This window comes from Dromaius novaehollandiae, chromosome 18 (assembly GCF_036370855.1).
Source record: "Dromaius novaehollandiae isolate bDroNov1 chromosome 18, bDroNov1.hap1, whole genome shotgun sequence".
Classification (NCBI taxonomy): Eukaryota; Metazoa; Chordata; class Aves; order Casuariiformes; family Dromaiidae; genus Dromaius; species Dromaius novaehollandiae.
The window spans coordinates 6,009,456-6,026,750 of record NC_088115.1 but is presented as its reverse complement, the minus strand read 5'-3'; the positions used below and the strand labels follow the sequence as shown (position 1 = coordinate 6,026,750).

The window sequence follows — 17,295 nt, the reverse complement described above, 5'->3', positions numbered from 1 at the left end:
TGCCTAGTTTGGTAATTAGGATGTAGTGGGGGGCAAACAGATGGCTGAATTGTTCTAAAGTTGAATGTTTCTACATGCATGACTGTAAAACCCAAAGATCTCACCCTTGTGCTGGGTTCTTACGCCCATTCTGGCTGTATTTTGTGCCAGCAAAATTGTGCCTGCCTCTGATACCCTAAGGAAACTTCTGTCAGTTCGAGATGGTAACAAGTGGGGCTGCTTCTGAATGGCTCCAGAATAGAGCACTGTAGTACTTAGGCTGTTTTTCCAGTGAGAACCAGTGGTCTTAAAGCTCATCAGACAATCAAAGAAGACATCTGTTCAAGCTGATCCCAGTACTGGATACAGGGGATAAGAAGGTTGGCAGAGGAGGCTGACTCAGGGAAGGTACACAGTTAGGAGAGCTAGTGTTTTCAAGGCTTTCTGTGGGTCAGACTTGCTTCCTTTCTCACCAGTGCTGTAATTGCATATGCATTTGTGAGCAGATGGGGGAGCTTTGCCCTCAGTTTCAATTAAGGAGTTCATTTTAAGATGCAGCTTAAAGGCACGAGGCCCCAAGCACTGCACAGCAAATGATACCAGCACATATTAAAGACTTGAAACTTCAGTGTAAGGTGGTAAAAAATGAAGAGGCAAACTGGCACGAAAGCATCTTCTGTAGATTAACTGTGCTTTAATATTATGCTTGTCTAAAGAGGCAATTGGGTAATTGACACAGCTGGATACTACTAAAAAAAAAGTCTGCTTGACTTTTAAGAATAGCAGGGAACTGGGATCAGTGAATAAAAGGGACTATAAGTGCTTGTTATTGTGCAGATGAAAATAGGATCCCATTAAGGTGCCCAGGGGAGGGCATGGTTACTTCTGTGGGCAAGACAAGCAGCCCCTGGCCTGCACAGAATCTGTATATGCCTTTCTGTAAAAGTAAAGAAGGGGCTTTTATAGCATGGTAGAAAATAATGCAAGGTTTAATAGTAAAAAGTAAATACAGAAACATTAAGGAAACATAGCACATAAATCTTCCTGGAGGTGTAGCTTATTTAAGTATGCTCTTGTGGAGCAATGTGCCTTGGTGGTGGTGGAAAGGAAGCGAGTGTCTCTCTGGTGCAGGAAGAACATGCAGGTTAATGAGCCAGACCTGTGCTAATGAGCTTCACTGCTGGGTGAGCTAAGGGGGGCAAATTGCTTTCTGGAGAGCCTGAGTTGTTCTGGCGTGAGGGAGGAGTCAGCACTGCACTTGCTAGAGCAGCGCTGGGGTGAGATGTGCGTCTCGGGAAACTCGATCTCCCCGCTCGGGTAGGGGAGTCTCCGGGGGCAGCGTGCTCGTTAGTGCCCCAGCGTGGGGCGGGACAGGGGGGCGGCGCTGGAGGACGGGGCTTTCCACCAGGCCTGCAGGTGCGGAGCAAGGCCCGTGGCGCCCCTTGCCCTCCGGAGCCGCGGGTCCTCCTGGAGCACGGCGGGGGCCGCGTCCCCGGGGCCAGCGATGCCGCGGGGAGCGGGGGCGACGCCGCCCTCTGTCCCGTGGCGCCCAGAGCGCGGTTCCGCCCTGGGCCGGTCCCGCTGCGGAGCCGGTCCCGCTCCCTGCGGGGAGCCGGGCGGGGGCGCGGGCTCGTCCCGCGGGAAGGGGCCGGGCCGGGCCCCAGCGTCCCCCGGGCAACGGCAGCTCCTCCCCGCAAACACCGGGCAGGCCGGCGGCAGGGCCCGCTCCGCGGCCGCATGGAGGGGGCGGCGGAGGGGGCGGCGGAGGAGACGGCGGCGGCGGCGGAGGAGGCGGCGGTGGCGGCGGACCCCCGCGCCCGGCTGCTGGGGCGGTGCGTGGCGCGGGGGCTGCGGGTGCCGCCGGAGCGCTGGGAGCGCTGCGCGGGCAGCGCCGAGGCGGCGCCGCTGCTGCGGGCCTTCCTGGCGGGGACGGCGGGGCCGGCGCTGCTGGCCTGGCGCGGCCCCGCGGGGCAGGTGGAGCTGGGGCCGCCGCCGCCGCCCGCCGCCGCCCGCCCCAAGGCGCTCTTCTTCCTGCGGCGGGAGGCCGCGCCGCCCGGGCCCGGCGAGCTGCTCTGCGGCGACCTGCCCGCCGACGCCCTGCAGCACTTCGCCGCCCTCGTGGAGGAGGTAAGGGCCGGGCCGGGCCCCAGGCGAGGCGGGGCGCCCTGTGGACGGGTATTCCCGGCCTCCCGGGGCTGAGCAGCGGACCCCGGCCTGGGGCTTGCAGGCCGTAGGCACGAGGCAGAGCCCCTCGCACCAGGCCTTGTGCCGGCTCTGGGGAGGCCGGACACGCGGCGATTGGGCACCCCAGCTTCCCCGGGGCTGAGCGCGAGGCTGCAGGCCCAGGGCTGACGGGATTCAGGTGTTGCCCCTCACGGCAGGTGTGTTGCCCGGCCCGGGGGAGGCCGTTTTCCCTGTCCACAGCCTCCCTCGGCCTCCCCGCGGCTGAGCGCTGGGACGCGGCCCAGGGCCGGCCGGGTGCGGGCATCGCCCCTAGTGCCGGGCACCGGGGAGCCAGGCATCTCCAGTCTCCCTGCTGGCCTCCCCTCTGCTGCTGCACTCGTACCCTTAACTCTGCCCTTCCCAGCACATCCTAGTCCAAGGGGGTCTTTAGAATTCATTTAAACCCCCCAAATCCTAGTCCTTGTCAGGTCTGGGCCTGTTTAATGGCAGCGTCCTTGTGGATCTGGTCTGTGTTACTGCAGGTGGGATGACTTCTTCCCTAAGGGCTCTTCAAAAGGTGCAGGTGGTCTTTGTTTCCCGTATCAGTACCCTGAACTACGCAGCACTGTCAGCACTTTTTCCTGATGGATGCCTGTCTCCGCAATAAAGCTGTAACGAGGAAGTGGATGACTGACTTGTGCTGGGGGATTCTGGTAGTGCTGTTGGTAATATTAAGATGCCGACCAACAGATTCAGTTCCCCAGAGCAGGCTGCTAAATAAGCTGTCTTGATTTTGTGGGATAATGCATTATTTACATGGGGAGATTTTACATTTTGGGGTGTTCGATGAGCACGATGAACTTGGTAAGTCTTCACAAACAGCAGCTTTTGCATTGTGGTTTTGTTTGTAAATGCTGACAGGTAGCATATGATATGCGTTGTAAACACCATCTGTTATAGAGAGATTTTGGGGTAGGAATATTTTAGTAGATACTTCTAGATCTTATTTGTTGCCTGTCCTCAGCAGTTTGGATTGTGGGTTTTGACTGCATATTCCTGTTTGTAGACTCCTCTCTCCCTCCACCCTTTAGCGATGGATGCATTATTTCTTATCGATCTGTAGGGAGCAGATCATGCCCACTGCCCAGGTATGGTCCTGCTGTCTGCTTGGAGTTAGTTTAAATGAAAATAAAGTGGTTGTATTGGGTCGGGATGACATGGTGGGTCTGCGAGAAGGTGAAAGGTGTCTTGAATTTCATGAAGTTTTGGAGGCTGTGGCTTGCATTGCTCTGTCTGTTGCCCGGACTGTTTTCTTACAAAAAATCTTTTATGGAATATTTTTAGGGCAGTCTTCGAAGACTTTGTCCAGTCAGAGAACCACACCGGGTCCTCTGACTGGGCTATATGGGCTATATAGAGGATTAAGAATAGATGCACAGATAGATGCAGTTGAGCTGCAGATCACAGCAGCTGGGTTGGATGTTGGGGTGACCTTTTCTACTTGTCACACTCAATATCTTATTATGGCTGAAGGGAACACACCTTCTCTGTGGAGCTGGGAATTTGTTGTTAGTCCTATTCATGTTTTAACAATCTAATGAAAAAACAACGAACAACTATTATTAGACCTGTTACAACAGTACTAGTGCTCATAGTCTAAATGATCTAAGTAATAGAGAAAAATCTTGTTAATAATACAATTAAAACTGTTGAACATAAACTTCCCACTATCTGCTGCTGTTCTCTGGGGTTGTGCTCATCCTTCCCACGTCCCAGTGGGCCCTGAGGTTGATGGTGCAGGTCTTTCTCAGGCCGACAGTGTCAGTCGTGATTACAACGAGTCATCAGCAACCTAAGGCCTTACCTCAGAGGAGTACCACGGGGGTGGTGGGATGCTTTATCCTTCTCAATTTTGGGTCCATTTGTGGCTATTTTTTATCTTTTCTTAGGACAGCCTTCCTCCTCCTCCTCAGCTCCCAGCTAAAGCTTGCCAGTTGCCCAGCAACCTCCCCCAGTGCCACAACACGAAGGGCTCTTGTTTGTCACCAGTGACTACAGGTTTTGTCACGGTCACTGTGGGCTTGACCACAGAGGGTGCTCCCAGAGCTGAGCTAACCCGGGGTGGGTGATAGTCACTGTGTGGCTATCGCAGCCAAAACAACCTAAAAGCAGCTCAGGCCCAGGCAAGCCCATGCCAGCCCTGAGACTCTGTGCCGTCAGTATAAAGCCTGTAATTACTCATAATGACAAAAATAATATTTAGTGGGCTACATCTTTTGGAAAATAAGCTTGAAAGTACCTGTTCTTAAGACTTGCAGTTCAGGTTGGAAGGGGACTTTGGTGGCCATTGCCAACAAGAAGGTCCCAAGAGGTACAGGACGATCCTCCCTGTTCACACGCTGGGGTTTGCATAAAGGAATGGTTCAGCCCAACCCTCTTCCTCCTACTAGTGCTCTGCTCAGCTTGAATGCATGCCTGAAGCCCATGCTCTGCCTGCTGGGAGGTGAAATTGGGAACAAGCCCCAGATGTGTCTTGAAGGCAGGGGGAGAAGAGCCTGCAAGAGAGCCTGTAAATTCATAAAACCGTTTCCACTTGTGGAGCTGAGAGGCTGAGACAGCCTGAGCAGCTGTAGGACTGGGCTGCTCCCTTCGTCTGTTTGTTTCCACCCTCCTCAGCTGTTTGGATTTCGGGAAAAGGAATAGTACCATGCAGATAGCCTCAGTCATCAGATGCCACTGCCTTCCTCACTTGGGAATATCACAGAGATTTCTGAGATTCCACCTTCCCATCACAACAAAACAACCAGGCAGATGCACCTAAAGGTCTTTGCCAGCAGCCTTATGGGTGGTGTGTGCATGGGGCAGGAGCCTCCAGGACAACAGATAGTGGTGAATGTCACTGGTGAAGGGAAGCAAAGACCTTTGGAGTCCAGCTTTTCCTAGTTTGTTTTGTACTGTGAGGGTGCTGAATCTCTTACTCTTCTAATGATGCACAAAAGAGGTGTAACATGGATGAAACTAGACGCTCCCACCGCAGCCCCAGTCTGAACTGGGGCCAATAAATCTCATAGGCTGGTTTCATCTCGGGCAACAGTTTCAATCACCAGCAAAGTGGACCTGTGGAGATGTCTATTCACCATTATCTGCCCTTGTTTCACACAGTCAGGGAGTTGCTTGGGACAGCAATGAGTTTGAGTTTCCAGGCTTGGTCGTACAAGGACCTTTGAGCCTGGTGAACTGCCAGTCTCATGCAGCAGTTTTTTCTTCATTGCTCTTTCATGACTCCTCTTATAGGTGCTTGTGCCCATTCTGACAAACCAGAGGAACCATCAGGGCTGGCCACAAGTGGTGTCACAGGACATTTTGCGTCATGTCCACAGCCTAAAAAGTACTGTTTTTGTGGTTGTTGGCCAAGTAAAGGGCAAGACCTTGCTGCCTCTTCCAGCTGGCTCAGAAAGATTTGAGTACATTGATCTGGAAAATGAAAAATCGTGAGTAACACCCTTTGATTTTCTCTGGGTTATCTCCTGCTTATGTGTGCCTGCATATGTCTTTTGGGGAACCTTGCACGAATCATGCTGACTCTTCTTGCTCACTGTCACCTGCTGCTCATCCAGGCTTCTCCAACTGGTGCATTTTGTTCTACCTGCTGTCTAGTTTATGGATTCTGTTTTTGAGGACTGTGCAACAGTATTAGCAGGTAATGCTCAGAAAGCACAAAGGTATTGTGGGCACACAGGTTCTACTCCTGGAGAAAGCAAAGAACTGCATGGATCAATGGGAAAAAACAATAAGCCTTATAAGCTAGACCTCTCCTAGCTTCCTGTCACAAATGAACAGGACTTTGAGGGAATCCAAGATTCTTCTGCCCAACCTTCTCTTTTGTCCTGGCTTCTCTCTGCCAGAGCACACCCCAAAGACGCATGGTTTAGAAGTGTGTTTTTGGGGTGTACTGACTCTCTTGTACTGGCAAGCCATGCTGCTTGCTGAGTCAGGACTATTCTGCCTTTCTTTTACACCAGAATTATCATGCAAAGGTACGGGAGAAAACAACTACAAATGCATAAACTTCTTGCAAGGTTCTAAAACGTTCATGGCCCTATAGAGAGATTTGCAAACTGTTGCATTTGTCCTCCTGTTCAAACAGGCAGGGAGACTTCCCAGATACTCCCTGCATGTGGTTCTCTTCAAGATGTAAATGAACATGTGCATTTTTGATTATTGAAATTCTCTCCATAGTTGGACATTCCTGGTAGTTATCACGATTCTACAGCTCACTTTCAGTCCTGGAAGGAGGACCCACAGCAAAGCAATCACAGTTTCTAGTTAGTTAGGACAGGCACAGTAGGCTGGGGCCCATGTGCAACTGATTTTCATCTTGTGATATCTTTAGCACCTGAGAAATCCCCATCTTTTGGTCGTTGATATATCAGGGGAGAGTACTCGCATTGGACCTGATTGCCCTGCGGTAGGGGAGCTTTCATCCTGGTCCCTATAAGCAGGCAGCTTGGTGCCTGAAATTGTGGGTGAAACAATGTCTTGAATGCTGCAATGCTGTGATTCAAATATGCGGAGCCATCCCAGCCCAGGCCAAGATAACTGAGTATAGAAGGCACATAAAAGAAGACCCATTTGTATGCACGTCACATCATCTTTATGTCTGGGCCTGGAGGTGTGTGAGTGAGTGAGTGAGAGTTAGAAGGGTTGATTGCTCCTTGGGCAGAATGTGGTGCAGGTGATACTGTGTAAGAAGTTACTAACTCCAGGACAGTGAGGTGACCTGTCCCCTAGGTCCTCAACTTGCCATCCTGTTTTGTTTAATTCTCTCTGGATTAAGCAAGTAAGTGACTTGGGGGAGGTAGAACAGACTGATGAGAACAGCGCTGGGGGAGATGATCTTGCTGGAGCTATGGCATTCCAGGTCAGCCACTGGATATGAATTCATCTGATGCTTCCAAGATTGGTTTTGTGCAGAGAGGTGTTAACTGGCACATCACTTGCATCATTCATTTTGTGAATGATCTGTTGTTGATCACTCTGGGTGAAGTTGCTGTGGCTGCTGCAAAGCTTTGTTAGATGTTCTCTCCAGGATGTAATTCCTGTATTAAAACAGCAGCAAAATCATGTTTTTTTTAATGACTGTGTTTTTGGAACATGAAGCTAGACCGTAACCTATAAAAACTAGCTTCCTGTGTGGTCATTTGGAACATATACAGCTTGAGTAATAAACACCAACAAATGGAAAACAAAGTTAACTGTGTGCTCTTTTTTTCTCCAGCCTGGAGCTGATAGATAAATCTATTATTTATGCCACTGAGTCAGCTGTTATTGACTGGAGCTACCAGGTCCAGGGAGTGCTGAAGAGAGAGTCCTCAGAGCCTCTCCTGCAAGGCAGCAATCCCAACCCGAAGGTGGAACTTGAATTCTGGAGAAACAGGTACCTCTGGACAGCCTGGCTAGACCTTGGTTTTCATTGACACTGGTTTTGGGTGGAAAAAAAGTGCTGGTGGCAGGCAGAGCTATTTCTACAAGCTGAAAAGACCAAGCTGCCTGAAGTTTATATAAAGACTTGAGCTAGAGAAAATTGCTCCCGCATATAAAATAATAATACTCTGCAAAGTGTCTTGGAGGTCACTGTGCAGCTGGCTGTATTTTAACTTGGCCTTGGCCCAGGGGCTACACCTGCTGTACGTGTAGTTCACTAGGAACCAGCAATGTGAGCCAGAACTGATGGAAAACTCTCCTGGGGCTTTTTTCTTCTCTGCCCAAGTAACTTCTTTTTGAGGCCCAGAACATGTTTCACTTTCTAACAAACAGAAATCTTGTTCTTTGGCTTAGATGAGATACTTATTATGCCCTGTGGTAGTGGCAGACCCTAATGCAGCCTTCAGACTTGTCAGAAGCTATCTTTTATTTTTAAAAAGACTCTGGTGATTTAAGAAGCTCTGTCAACTTTATTAAAAAATACAGAGCTGATTTTCTGGTCTCAGCCTCTCCTGGCTGGTGCTTTAGAACAGGCATGCGTTGGGTTTGGGATGGCCAAAGGAACAGATGATGCTTGCAGGTAAGAAGGGGTTCAGGAAGTTGCTGCTACTCCGTGGTCACCAAGAGACTCTGATATGTACAGCAAAGTCTGCAGAGCTTGTCCACGCTGCAGCTGCTGCAGGGAACAGTCTTTGCTATGCAGATGTGTTTACATCCAGCAGCCGAGGTGTACATGGCAGAGGCAAGGTGTGAGCACCCTTTCACGTCTGCAGACTTTGCTGGGAGTGGAAACCTGCAGCAGAAGGGCCGAGTTGACATCTGCGCATAGGATCTTCTGCAGCTAGCTAGGCCGGTGTTCATCTGTCAATGCCCAGAGATGTTCAGATAGCCGAGAGCCATGGGATGGAATTCTTTCCTGCCCTTTGAAAATCTTTGTGCTGTGTTGGTAGGGACTGACCCAGGGAAATGCCCTGCCAGCTGGAGAGCTGCCAGTGCCTACAGAAATACTCAATGGCTTCTCTCAGCAGTGTCCTGCTGGTAGCAGAGCTGCTGTTGTGGTGAACCCCAGGGCCAGCTGTCTGTCTGTTGCCCATCGCGTGGCTCCCTGGAGGTCCTTCCTCCCATTTACATTCACTGCTGGGGCTCAGTCTGTGTGTGCCTGGAGTGGATCCTAGGCAAAAAAATTGGTATTCAGACAGCTGAATGGTCTCCCACAGAGCTGGGAAGGCACTGGGGCCAGCAGGGTTGGGGTGTCCCATACGGTCCAGACTGGGAAATCCTGAATCAGGTCCATGGGGGAGCGATGGTGTGGGTGGACAGCTGATGCTCTCTCATTGCAGGCTTGTAACTTGTCTTGGTTGCTGTAGGTATGATGACCTGGAGTGCATTTACAATCAGCTGAGAACAAAGAAGGTCAGGAATATGGCAGAGGTGCTAGAGAGAATCGAGAGCGGCTACTTCCCAGCATTCAAAGCTATGCTCACGGATGTCGAGGCAGGTGAGATGCTGGGACACCTTCACCACATCTATATGGGATGTGCTGACTTCTGGCCTGCCCCTTTTCCATCCCCTGGTTTTGCTGGTTTCAAGATGAACGTGACTGTGATGGCACTGGTCATTAGGAGTCCTCTGTGACCCCTGAGACGGTGAGGAGACTGTAAGTGCATTGCTGGCCCTCTCTCTGATTTGTGGTATGCAGCTGAATTCCTTGTACTTGACTGATGTTTTTGTTACCAGGTTGTGACCAGTCTGATCACTGGTCTGTTGATCCAGACCCTTTCCAAAGGTCAGGATGAGCAGATTTGGCAACTTACTCTGCTGTAATAAAGCACTCTCATTCATCCAGCAAGACTCACCCCAATTGATCTGAAACACACTGTGTACCTTGAGACCTTATTTCATCGGTGACTGTGGTATCAGTCTGTAGGAATGGAAGTTCAGGATAAAACAATGAATCTTGTAGCCAACTGAAATTCTTCAGAAGTTCATTAGACTGTTATTTCCCAGGCTTTGGCCACACTGCAGCCCAAACCTCCTTCCTAAAGGAACAGCAGTTTTCACTTTATCGTAGGGCCCTTTGAGCCTGAGGATTTCAAGGCCTCAGATGAAAGCAGGCAAGTATTGTCACCTGTGCTGTATGGAAAGTATCCTACAGTCACATGCAAATCCAGGTAAAGCTGGGTATAGGCAGAGCTCTGCATCCTGCCTCAAAGCAATGCAGTGAGGAGGTCTGTTACCCTTCAAGGACAGTAATATAGGGGAGGGATTGTGATGCCCAGGGAGGATAGCCATAGTCCTGCATCTCTTCCAGGTCGCTGAGTGTGCAGGCTTTGCTCTACATGATTGTTGAGTTATGCTTGTTGTTCCATACCCAAAGGCCTGCTCTGTGGCTCAAGGCAGCCCCATGACACACGGCAAGATTGGGCTGTGTCCAAACACGCTGCAAGCGCGATGCAGCAAATGACTGACTCAGTTTTATGCCATATCTGGAAAGTACTTAACTCACCTGGGCAGTGAGGCAGAGCAGCTTCATGTAATGAGCTGTCTGTCCACATCCCCATGCAGTAATGTCTTCTCAGGGCTGAAAGATCTGTCTAGTCGTGGTTGTGTTGCTGCTTTTTCAAGAGTTGTTGCAAAAATCCACGTGTACGTGAATGACCTCTATGGGGTGGTGTGGATCAACAGACCTGCTTTTTTCTCTCCCTTATTTTGCCATTCTGGTGCACTTCAGTGAGACAGGAGAGCTGCTTCTCTGAGCATATAAATAAAAGAATTGTCTCCCCCTCTTTAGGGAGTTTGCCCCCCCCCGCCCATTAAGGAGAGTTACAAGGAAGGATTTTTTTTTTTTGCCTATTAGTGAAGTAAAATTCTACCTTAAAAATGCTGCTCTATTGAAAGTAGTGTCTTTTTGCAGTGAGCTTTACTTAGAGGAATTCAGTCCAGCCAAAGGAAACATGGCAAATTCTCCTGCACAATGAAAAGCCCTATAGTCCTGCTGTTCTTCCCCTACAGCCCAACACAACAGATCCCCCAAGTTCATCTTCATTTCAGCTGTTCCCTTGCAAGACAAACCATTCTGGCTTTGTTAGCTGTGGTCATGCTGGCAGATAACACTTTCCTTCACCATTTTATGTGGAAACATATAATCTTCTAAGGATCCCTGTCACTCTACACACTGTGCAATTTATGTAAACTAGAGAAATGTACTGTATATAAAGAGCCAGGAGTTCATTGTCAGTCTAATTAATGTTTTAAAAGTCTAATGAAAATGTAACAAATAGTTGTTTTTAGTCCAGCTACAGCAATACTAACACTTACAGTCCAAGTTATCCAATTATTGTTAATTCCCATTAAAACCCAATTCAAATTTGCACACACTGACTTTTCAGTATCTGGCCCTTTCCCTGGTGGTGTGCTCACCTGTGCAGTGTGGTGTTATAGCAAGTTGTCTGTGTCCCTAGACCTTTGCTCAGGGGAGGATGTTGATGGTGAGGGTTTCTTCCTCCTCAGTCTTGGGTCTGTTTCGGCTTATTTTTATGTGAGTTCAGACACTTGGTGACACTCGTTTACTTATTGGTCCACAAGTTTAACTACACAACAATCACTTGGTTTTATTGATGTTTACAATATACGGTGTAATTTCTTCAGGGTAAAACCACACAGTTGTACAAAACTAAACTAAAGCTTTATACCAGTCGGACCTAAGTCACCTTATCGTTGGGCAGTTATGCTGTTAAAGCCAGGACAAGCGAGACCATAGTCATCTGTCGTTTGGGCAATGGGCTGGTATAGCTAAAACTAAGCTAAAATAAGCTCAGGCCAAGACAAGTCACACAAGGCCTGACAGGTCCCTAAGCCCCTATTGCTAAGTTAGTACAAGGCCTGTAGCCTGCTAGTAGCGGTGGCAGCACTGTATTTACTCTGCTTCAGGGCACATCTCCTGCATCTCATTCAGCAGTTCTGGACTCAGTCTCTGAGCAGAGCCCTGTCCCAGCTCTGGGCATTCGCAGATCTCTTCTGCTGCTGTCACAAAACTGTTTTTTTGAGCACTAGGCTCTGTTTCCCCCGCTAGTTCTCTTGATTTAAGTGCCAAGGCTCTTGGTCGGTGCCTGGAAACTTGTTGCCCTTTCCCTAGCCATTCTGTCAGCTTGTTTCCTGCCCTGGTTATTACCTATAGGTGAGTCACCTTCAAGGGTATTTCTTCAATTTACAAGTTTTTGATTGTGCTTTATGCTCATCAAGACTGTTTGCCTTGTGAGACACCTTTCAGGCAAGGTTGAGGCCAGAGCCCAGGCAATAACCTGACAGACCACAGCTCAGTGGATCTTACGAATTTTCCTGTTTTTTAACATAGCTTTGACTGAAGCTCAGGACATTAACCTGCACCTGATGCCTATCCAGCGCCGCTTGGAAGATATAGAGAGTGTTGAGTTCAGTGCGGTGAAGCCTTTCCTGGTCCCTCTGCTCCACGTTGTGTGTTTAATCTGGGTCACCTCCATGTACTACAGTATGCCTGAACGGATAATAGTGCTGCTCCAGGAAATCTGCAACCTTCTTATTCAGCAGGTGCGTTCCTGTGTTGTCTACATTTGTCTGCAAAAGATGTTTAAAAGAAGTCCCTTTTCTCCTGCTTGTCCAGTCCTTTCCTGGCAAAATAATTTTTTAAGTGGTAATGAATTTGACAAGCAGATTAAAATGTGTCCAGCATGAAAAGTCACCATTTTATGTGATGATAGAAGAGATGTCTTAGATCTGATTTTGCTACTCCAGGCCCTGGTGTACCTGAGTCCAGAAGACCTTCTGAAAGGGGATATGGAAGAAAGCTTGGGCAAAGTGCAGACAGTGCTTGGCATCTTGAATGAGTTCAAAGTGGCATTTCAAGAGAGAAGGGAAAATCTTCACATGTACTATAAACCAGGCCAAGAAGTGAAGGAATGGGATTTCCACTCCACAATGGTTTTCGCGAGGCTGGACAGCTTCCTGAGGAGACTGCAGATGGTAGAGGTGAGAATTTAGTCATTGCAAACCTTCAAGAGGGCTCTGCTAGCATCTTCCCTTCCTGTACCTTTGCCTGATGCCAGGGGATGTGGCACTTCACTTCTCTGTCAGGCTTCCTGTTGCAGCAAGCGAGGACCTTTTGAGATGCACAGCTGTGCCTTTATGACCTGTTTTTTGGTGTGTTTTTTGATTTCGAGAGTCCTGTTGGGGCAAAGGCATTGTGATTATTGGGACCTGTGCTTTGCCAGGCTGTAAATAAAGCAATACAATCTCCTGGTCCTCCCCTTTTCCTGCTGCATCCAGAGACACCAGAGAGGTGTCCTGCCTGCCTTGGAGAGATCACACTCTGCCCTTGAGGCAGGGCAGTGCTTGACTGTGCCATGTGGGCCTGAGAAGGAGTAGGGGCACGTCACTTGTTGATTCACCCCTTCACTTCCTAATGGTCTATCAAACTTGGATATTGTGGCTCAGGGATGTCCCAGTTCACCAAGGTCTAGCTCTGGGTTGTGTCACGCTCACCAGACTGTTGCGTGGTCATCTGATGCAGGAATGTCTAGTGTCATGAGTACCATCACCTCTCAACTTCCAGCATGATAAAGGGCTCCTTAAATAGGATATTGAGCTTATATCTTGTTGGCACCCACCTGTTTCAAGGAAAGTCTAAGCTGTTTTGCTCCCTCTCTTGTTCTGTGCAGTGGAACAGAAATTTTTACTGGTTGAAGCACACTGCATATTTTTATGCATTATTTAATTAACTGTGTAGAAAACCATCATGACTTATGTCTATTTTAAAGCTATTCAGAGCAGTGATTTCCAGTAAGCATTGGTGTGCAGTAAACCAAATTATTCTGGCCAGCGTAGAGAGGAATATAAATAGACACACAAGTAACTGCAGGTCATCATGAGAAAAATGAGTGACAAAGTAATGCACTGTAACTGCAAAGACTCGGGCACTGATTGCTCATTGCTTAGACACTATGAAGATGGGCTACAGAAAAACGCCAGGCACAGAGGTTTTGAGCTGCAAATGCTATGTTTTTTGGCCAATATCTACGTCCTCCTCCCACACCTCCAGATACAGCAAAAGGCTGTAGTGTAGTATATGCAGTCAGAGTGAAGGCCTGGAGGGGGCTGTAGAGTGAGCTGTATATAATAACTAATAGCATAGTACATGCCAGGCTATTAATGAGGAAAGCGTCTGCCCTTCTCTGTCTCTTTTTTCCCCCCTCTTCTTTCCAAGCAACCCTAGTAAGACAAAGGTGCAACTCCCTACGTTGTTATTTTTGCCTTACAAAGTATTTGTTAAAATGAATGTTTTCCTTCTAAATAGTATATGCACATTTGTTTTCATTTTGAAAAGAAATTGCACAATGGCTACACTTATGCCTGTGCACAGGTAGCCCATAAACATCCAGAGAGAGCAGAGTTTCTTTTCCTCCATTTATCTCACTTTTTTAAATTGCATGTCTGTTATAAATCTGCTGTCTGGCTGAGTTGGCTCTCTGGTAGTACCAAATACTCACAAAAATGTGGGAGAGTTCTTAAAGCAGCAATCATTTAGTTGTCAGAGTACTTGCAAATGGTTGTTCACTTGGCTAGATAGCTGTTTCTGGTGAGGCTAACCTTAGTGGGACCTGTTAGTGCCCTGCATCTCCACACATCTGCCTGAAGCATCTCAAGGCAGCACTGAAGGCTGTGATGCCTCAGAATAGCATTTGAAAATCTGGACGGGGGCTGTGTACTGGGTTGTTAACCAAAGAACCACCCTCCCGTTTGGCAGCCTCTATCCTACAGGCACTGATGCTCACAAAACACAGCCTGTTTGAATGTAAAGCTCTATACCTGCTTCGTTCTGCTTTTGGGGCTGTCTCTTGAGTTACGAGGAGCCCGTGGCAGGCAGCATCTGGCTTCCCTCTTCCTGCTCGTGCCATTCAGCCCTGTTGTGGTTTGCCTGGAGCCCACACTGTGTGCCTGGGGAGGTCCTTCCGCTTGTCAGCACGTGTCACAGCAGCAAACACGCAGCTCCATATTGTGACTACTGTTGTCATCTTTTGTTGACTTCGTAACTTGTGTGTTTCTCAATTGACTTTGAAGGATCTCCTAGCAACTGCCTTGGACCTAATGAAGCTGGAGAAGATTGAGTTCAGTGGGATTAAAGGGAAGGCGCTGAGCCAGCAGGTCCTGGACATGTATGAGGAGTTCCAGGAGGCGTACAAGGTGTTTGCGGAGCGAACCTATGACTGTCTTGACTTGACCAATATGGTAGGTGGGATTGGCCTGCAGGAATGCCAGCAACGTGTGCATGTTTCCAGAGCGGCAGATTCCTCTGCAATGAAACCCCAGTTTATTTGTAGTTCTACTGATTTTTCTTCCAGTCCCTCCCTCCTTTTGCTACATTCTGATCCGTCACTGTAGGGAAAAGGGAGCTGTCGGTCTTTCTGGCAGAGATTTGGGAGCAGGTTCATATCTATCATTTTTCTCGCTAGTTCAGAATCCTAGAACAGTGCAGCTGGAAAATTTGGATTTCTATGCCTTTTGCACAAGCTTTTGCTGTATGTGATGCTTGCTTGGGTGTAGGAGCTGTACCAATGTCTGTATCCCTTCACTTCCCTGCTGTGAGTGCCTAGCTGCCTGATCACAGCTGGCTCAGGTAATCTCCAGGGGCTGTGTTTGCTCTTGCCTAGTTGCACATACGACATCTGGTGCTCTCAGCATTCAGCGACTCTGTTTCTAAATGTTAGCAATTTTTTTTATTAAAGGAATATTCCCAGTCCTCTGGTCATGGCTCAGTGGCCATCCAGATCTCTGATGCTCAAGCCAGCATGTGTCATACAAAACAGAGCACAGTGAATGAGCCACGGGCCTTATGGTCTATTTGGAAAATCCTGCTCTTGGTTTTGACCCTGGGCTGTGTAGCCTGGGTAGGCTGTGAAGGAAGGGTGATAACTGTACTTCTAAAGGGGTTTGTATCCCTAGGTTGTGTTTGATCTGTCTCCTGATTTCTTCTACTCCTCCTCCCATCTACTCTGGGAACAGTTTGCTGCACCCAGTTAGCACGACACAGCCAGGCTTGTCTGCATGCGCAGAGGAGGGAATGGCAAAGCCGGAGTGGTGGGTGGACCGTTGGGGATGATATATTGGCAGAGGCATGCTAGCTTGCTTCCTGTAGTTCCCAGTACATCTCTGCAGTAGGAGGTGCGTGCCCAGTGCTGCCCAGGCGGATCTTGCTGGAAAGCTGCGTACTCCAAGTCAGTTTTCTTTCAGGAGGGAGGACACTGAAAGAGCTGTGATGATTTGGTGACCCCGTGGCCTGTCACGTGACTTTGAGTCAGACTTGTTCTTTCAGTGCTCGAGTTTTGCATCCTCAACTACGGCTTAGGGCCTCTTGTGTAGATGAAACACAGCATTTGTTCCTGCTGGGGCTCAGTAGTGATAACCACAAAGCTGTTGCCTTGCTCTTTGCTGTTTCTCATGAGAGTGGGACCCATGGCCTTATTTTTCGCGGCTTTGTCCAAGCTGGAAGCCTGAGATCTCCCTTGTTGTCAAGTCCAGCCATTAACTCTGGTTCTTTTACCTTTAGGAAAAATAAACCTAGGTTTTTCTCTTAAACTTCAAAGGGTTTATAAGTATAGAGGCAAGAACAACAGTGCCAGAAGACAATGGAAATTGCCTCGTCATTGTCTCATTACTTACAATGACTTACTTCATTTGGTTTGAAAGCAGATTGTATTTGTAGCTCAGAAGGTGCATCTGTGGGATATCGGGATGATGGGTGTTGTTTTCCGACTGTGTTGGAAAAAACACAATTCAGCCTGCCTGGAGGCTGAAGTTAATGCTATTTGTGCTGTGCAAAGCCCATGGGACCAAAAGGAACAGCCCAACAGGGAAGGCCAAGATCTCAGCAGGGGGACAGTATGGAAACTTTCTCAAGTGTAATGGGGCTGTACCACATTTTGGCAGCTAAAGATTGGTCTTGGGAAGTGGTTTACTCCTTCACAAAGAAGAAGAGGAGAATCTCTGAATCACGAGGATACAGGTGGTAGTGTTCTGCAGCCTCATCCCTCACTGTTTTGCCTCTCTGTAGGAGTTTGAGCAAGATGCCTTTGATTTCCAGCAGAAAGTAGAAGATATGGACCGAAGGCTGGCGACTGTTTTCATCCAGGCTTTTGATGATGCCTCAGACTTGGAGCATGCCTTCAAGGTTTGTGTCTATTGCTTTTCTTCTCTTTTGTAGAATGAAAATCTGGGTGCCAAAAGTTTTGCTCTGCGACAGTCATTTAGAGGATATCCAGGCTGGTGGTGTAGCTACAGGCACACTGGCTGGCTGTAGACTGATGGTGTTTGCTGACTGGGATGGACAGGACAGGACAGTGAGACAGACCTGTAGTATTTGGGTTGGTCTTGGTCAGTGACATATGGGCTCATGGGTCCTCATGCACTGTCAAGACACTGAGCTGGCAGCAGGATGTTTGGTGAAAGCACTGGGAGTATTTCTGCTCTTCCTGTTACGGTACGAGTGGGCCTTAGTTCAGCTTTAAAAAAGTAATTAAGGAAATTATCCAAATAATGCTTTGGGTTACAAGGAGTTTTATTTGTTTGCATCTGTGAGTTGGAGGAAATTATCCTTTTCCTAGGATTTTCTGGTGAGAAATGCTGTAAGAAACAATCGGG

General features: G+C 48.6%; 1 protein-coding gene across 1 annotated transcript in view; it reads left to right on the top strand.

Moving 5' to 3' along the window:
- Positions 1-2,002: 2,002 nt before the first annotated feature.
- The window catches only part of DNAH9 (dynein axonemal heavy chain 9), a 210,999-nt gene continuing 195,706 nt past the window's right edge, over positions 2,003-17,295 (top strand). Inside the window, exons 1-8 of the mRNA XM_026120616.2 lie at positions 2,003-2,106; positions 5,437-5,633; positions 7,421-7,579; positions 8,994-9,124; positions 11,981-12,192; positions 12,397-12,630; positions 14,719-14,886; positions 16,709-16,825. Coding sequence (XP_025976401.2) covers positions 9,049-9,124; positions 11,981-12,192; positions 12,397-12,630; positions 14,719-14,886; positions 16,709-16,825 — 807 coding nt within the window. The 5' untranslated portion in view covers positions 2,003-2,106; positions 5,437-5,633; positions 7,421-7,579; positions 8,994-9,048. The remainder of the gene's footprint in view (positions 2,107-5,436; positions 5,634-7,420; positions 7,580-8,993; positions 9,125-11,980; positions 12,193-12,396; positions 12,631-14,718; positions 14,887-16,708; positions 16,826-17,295) is intronic.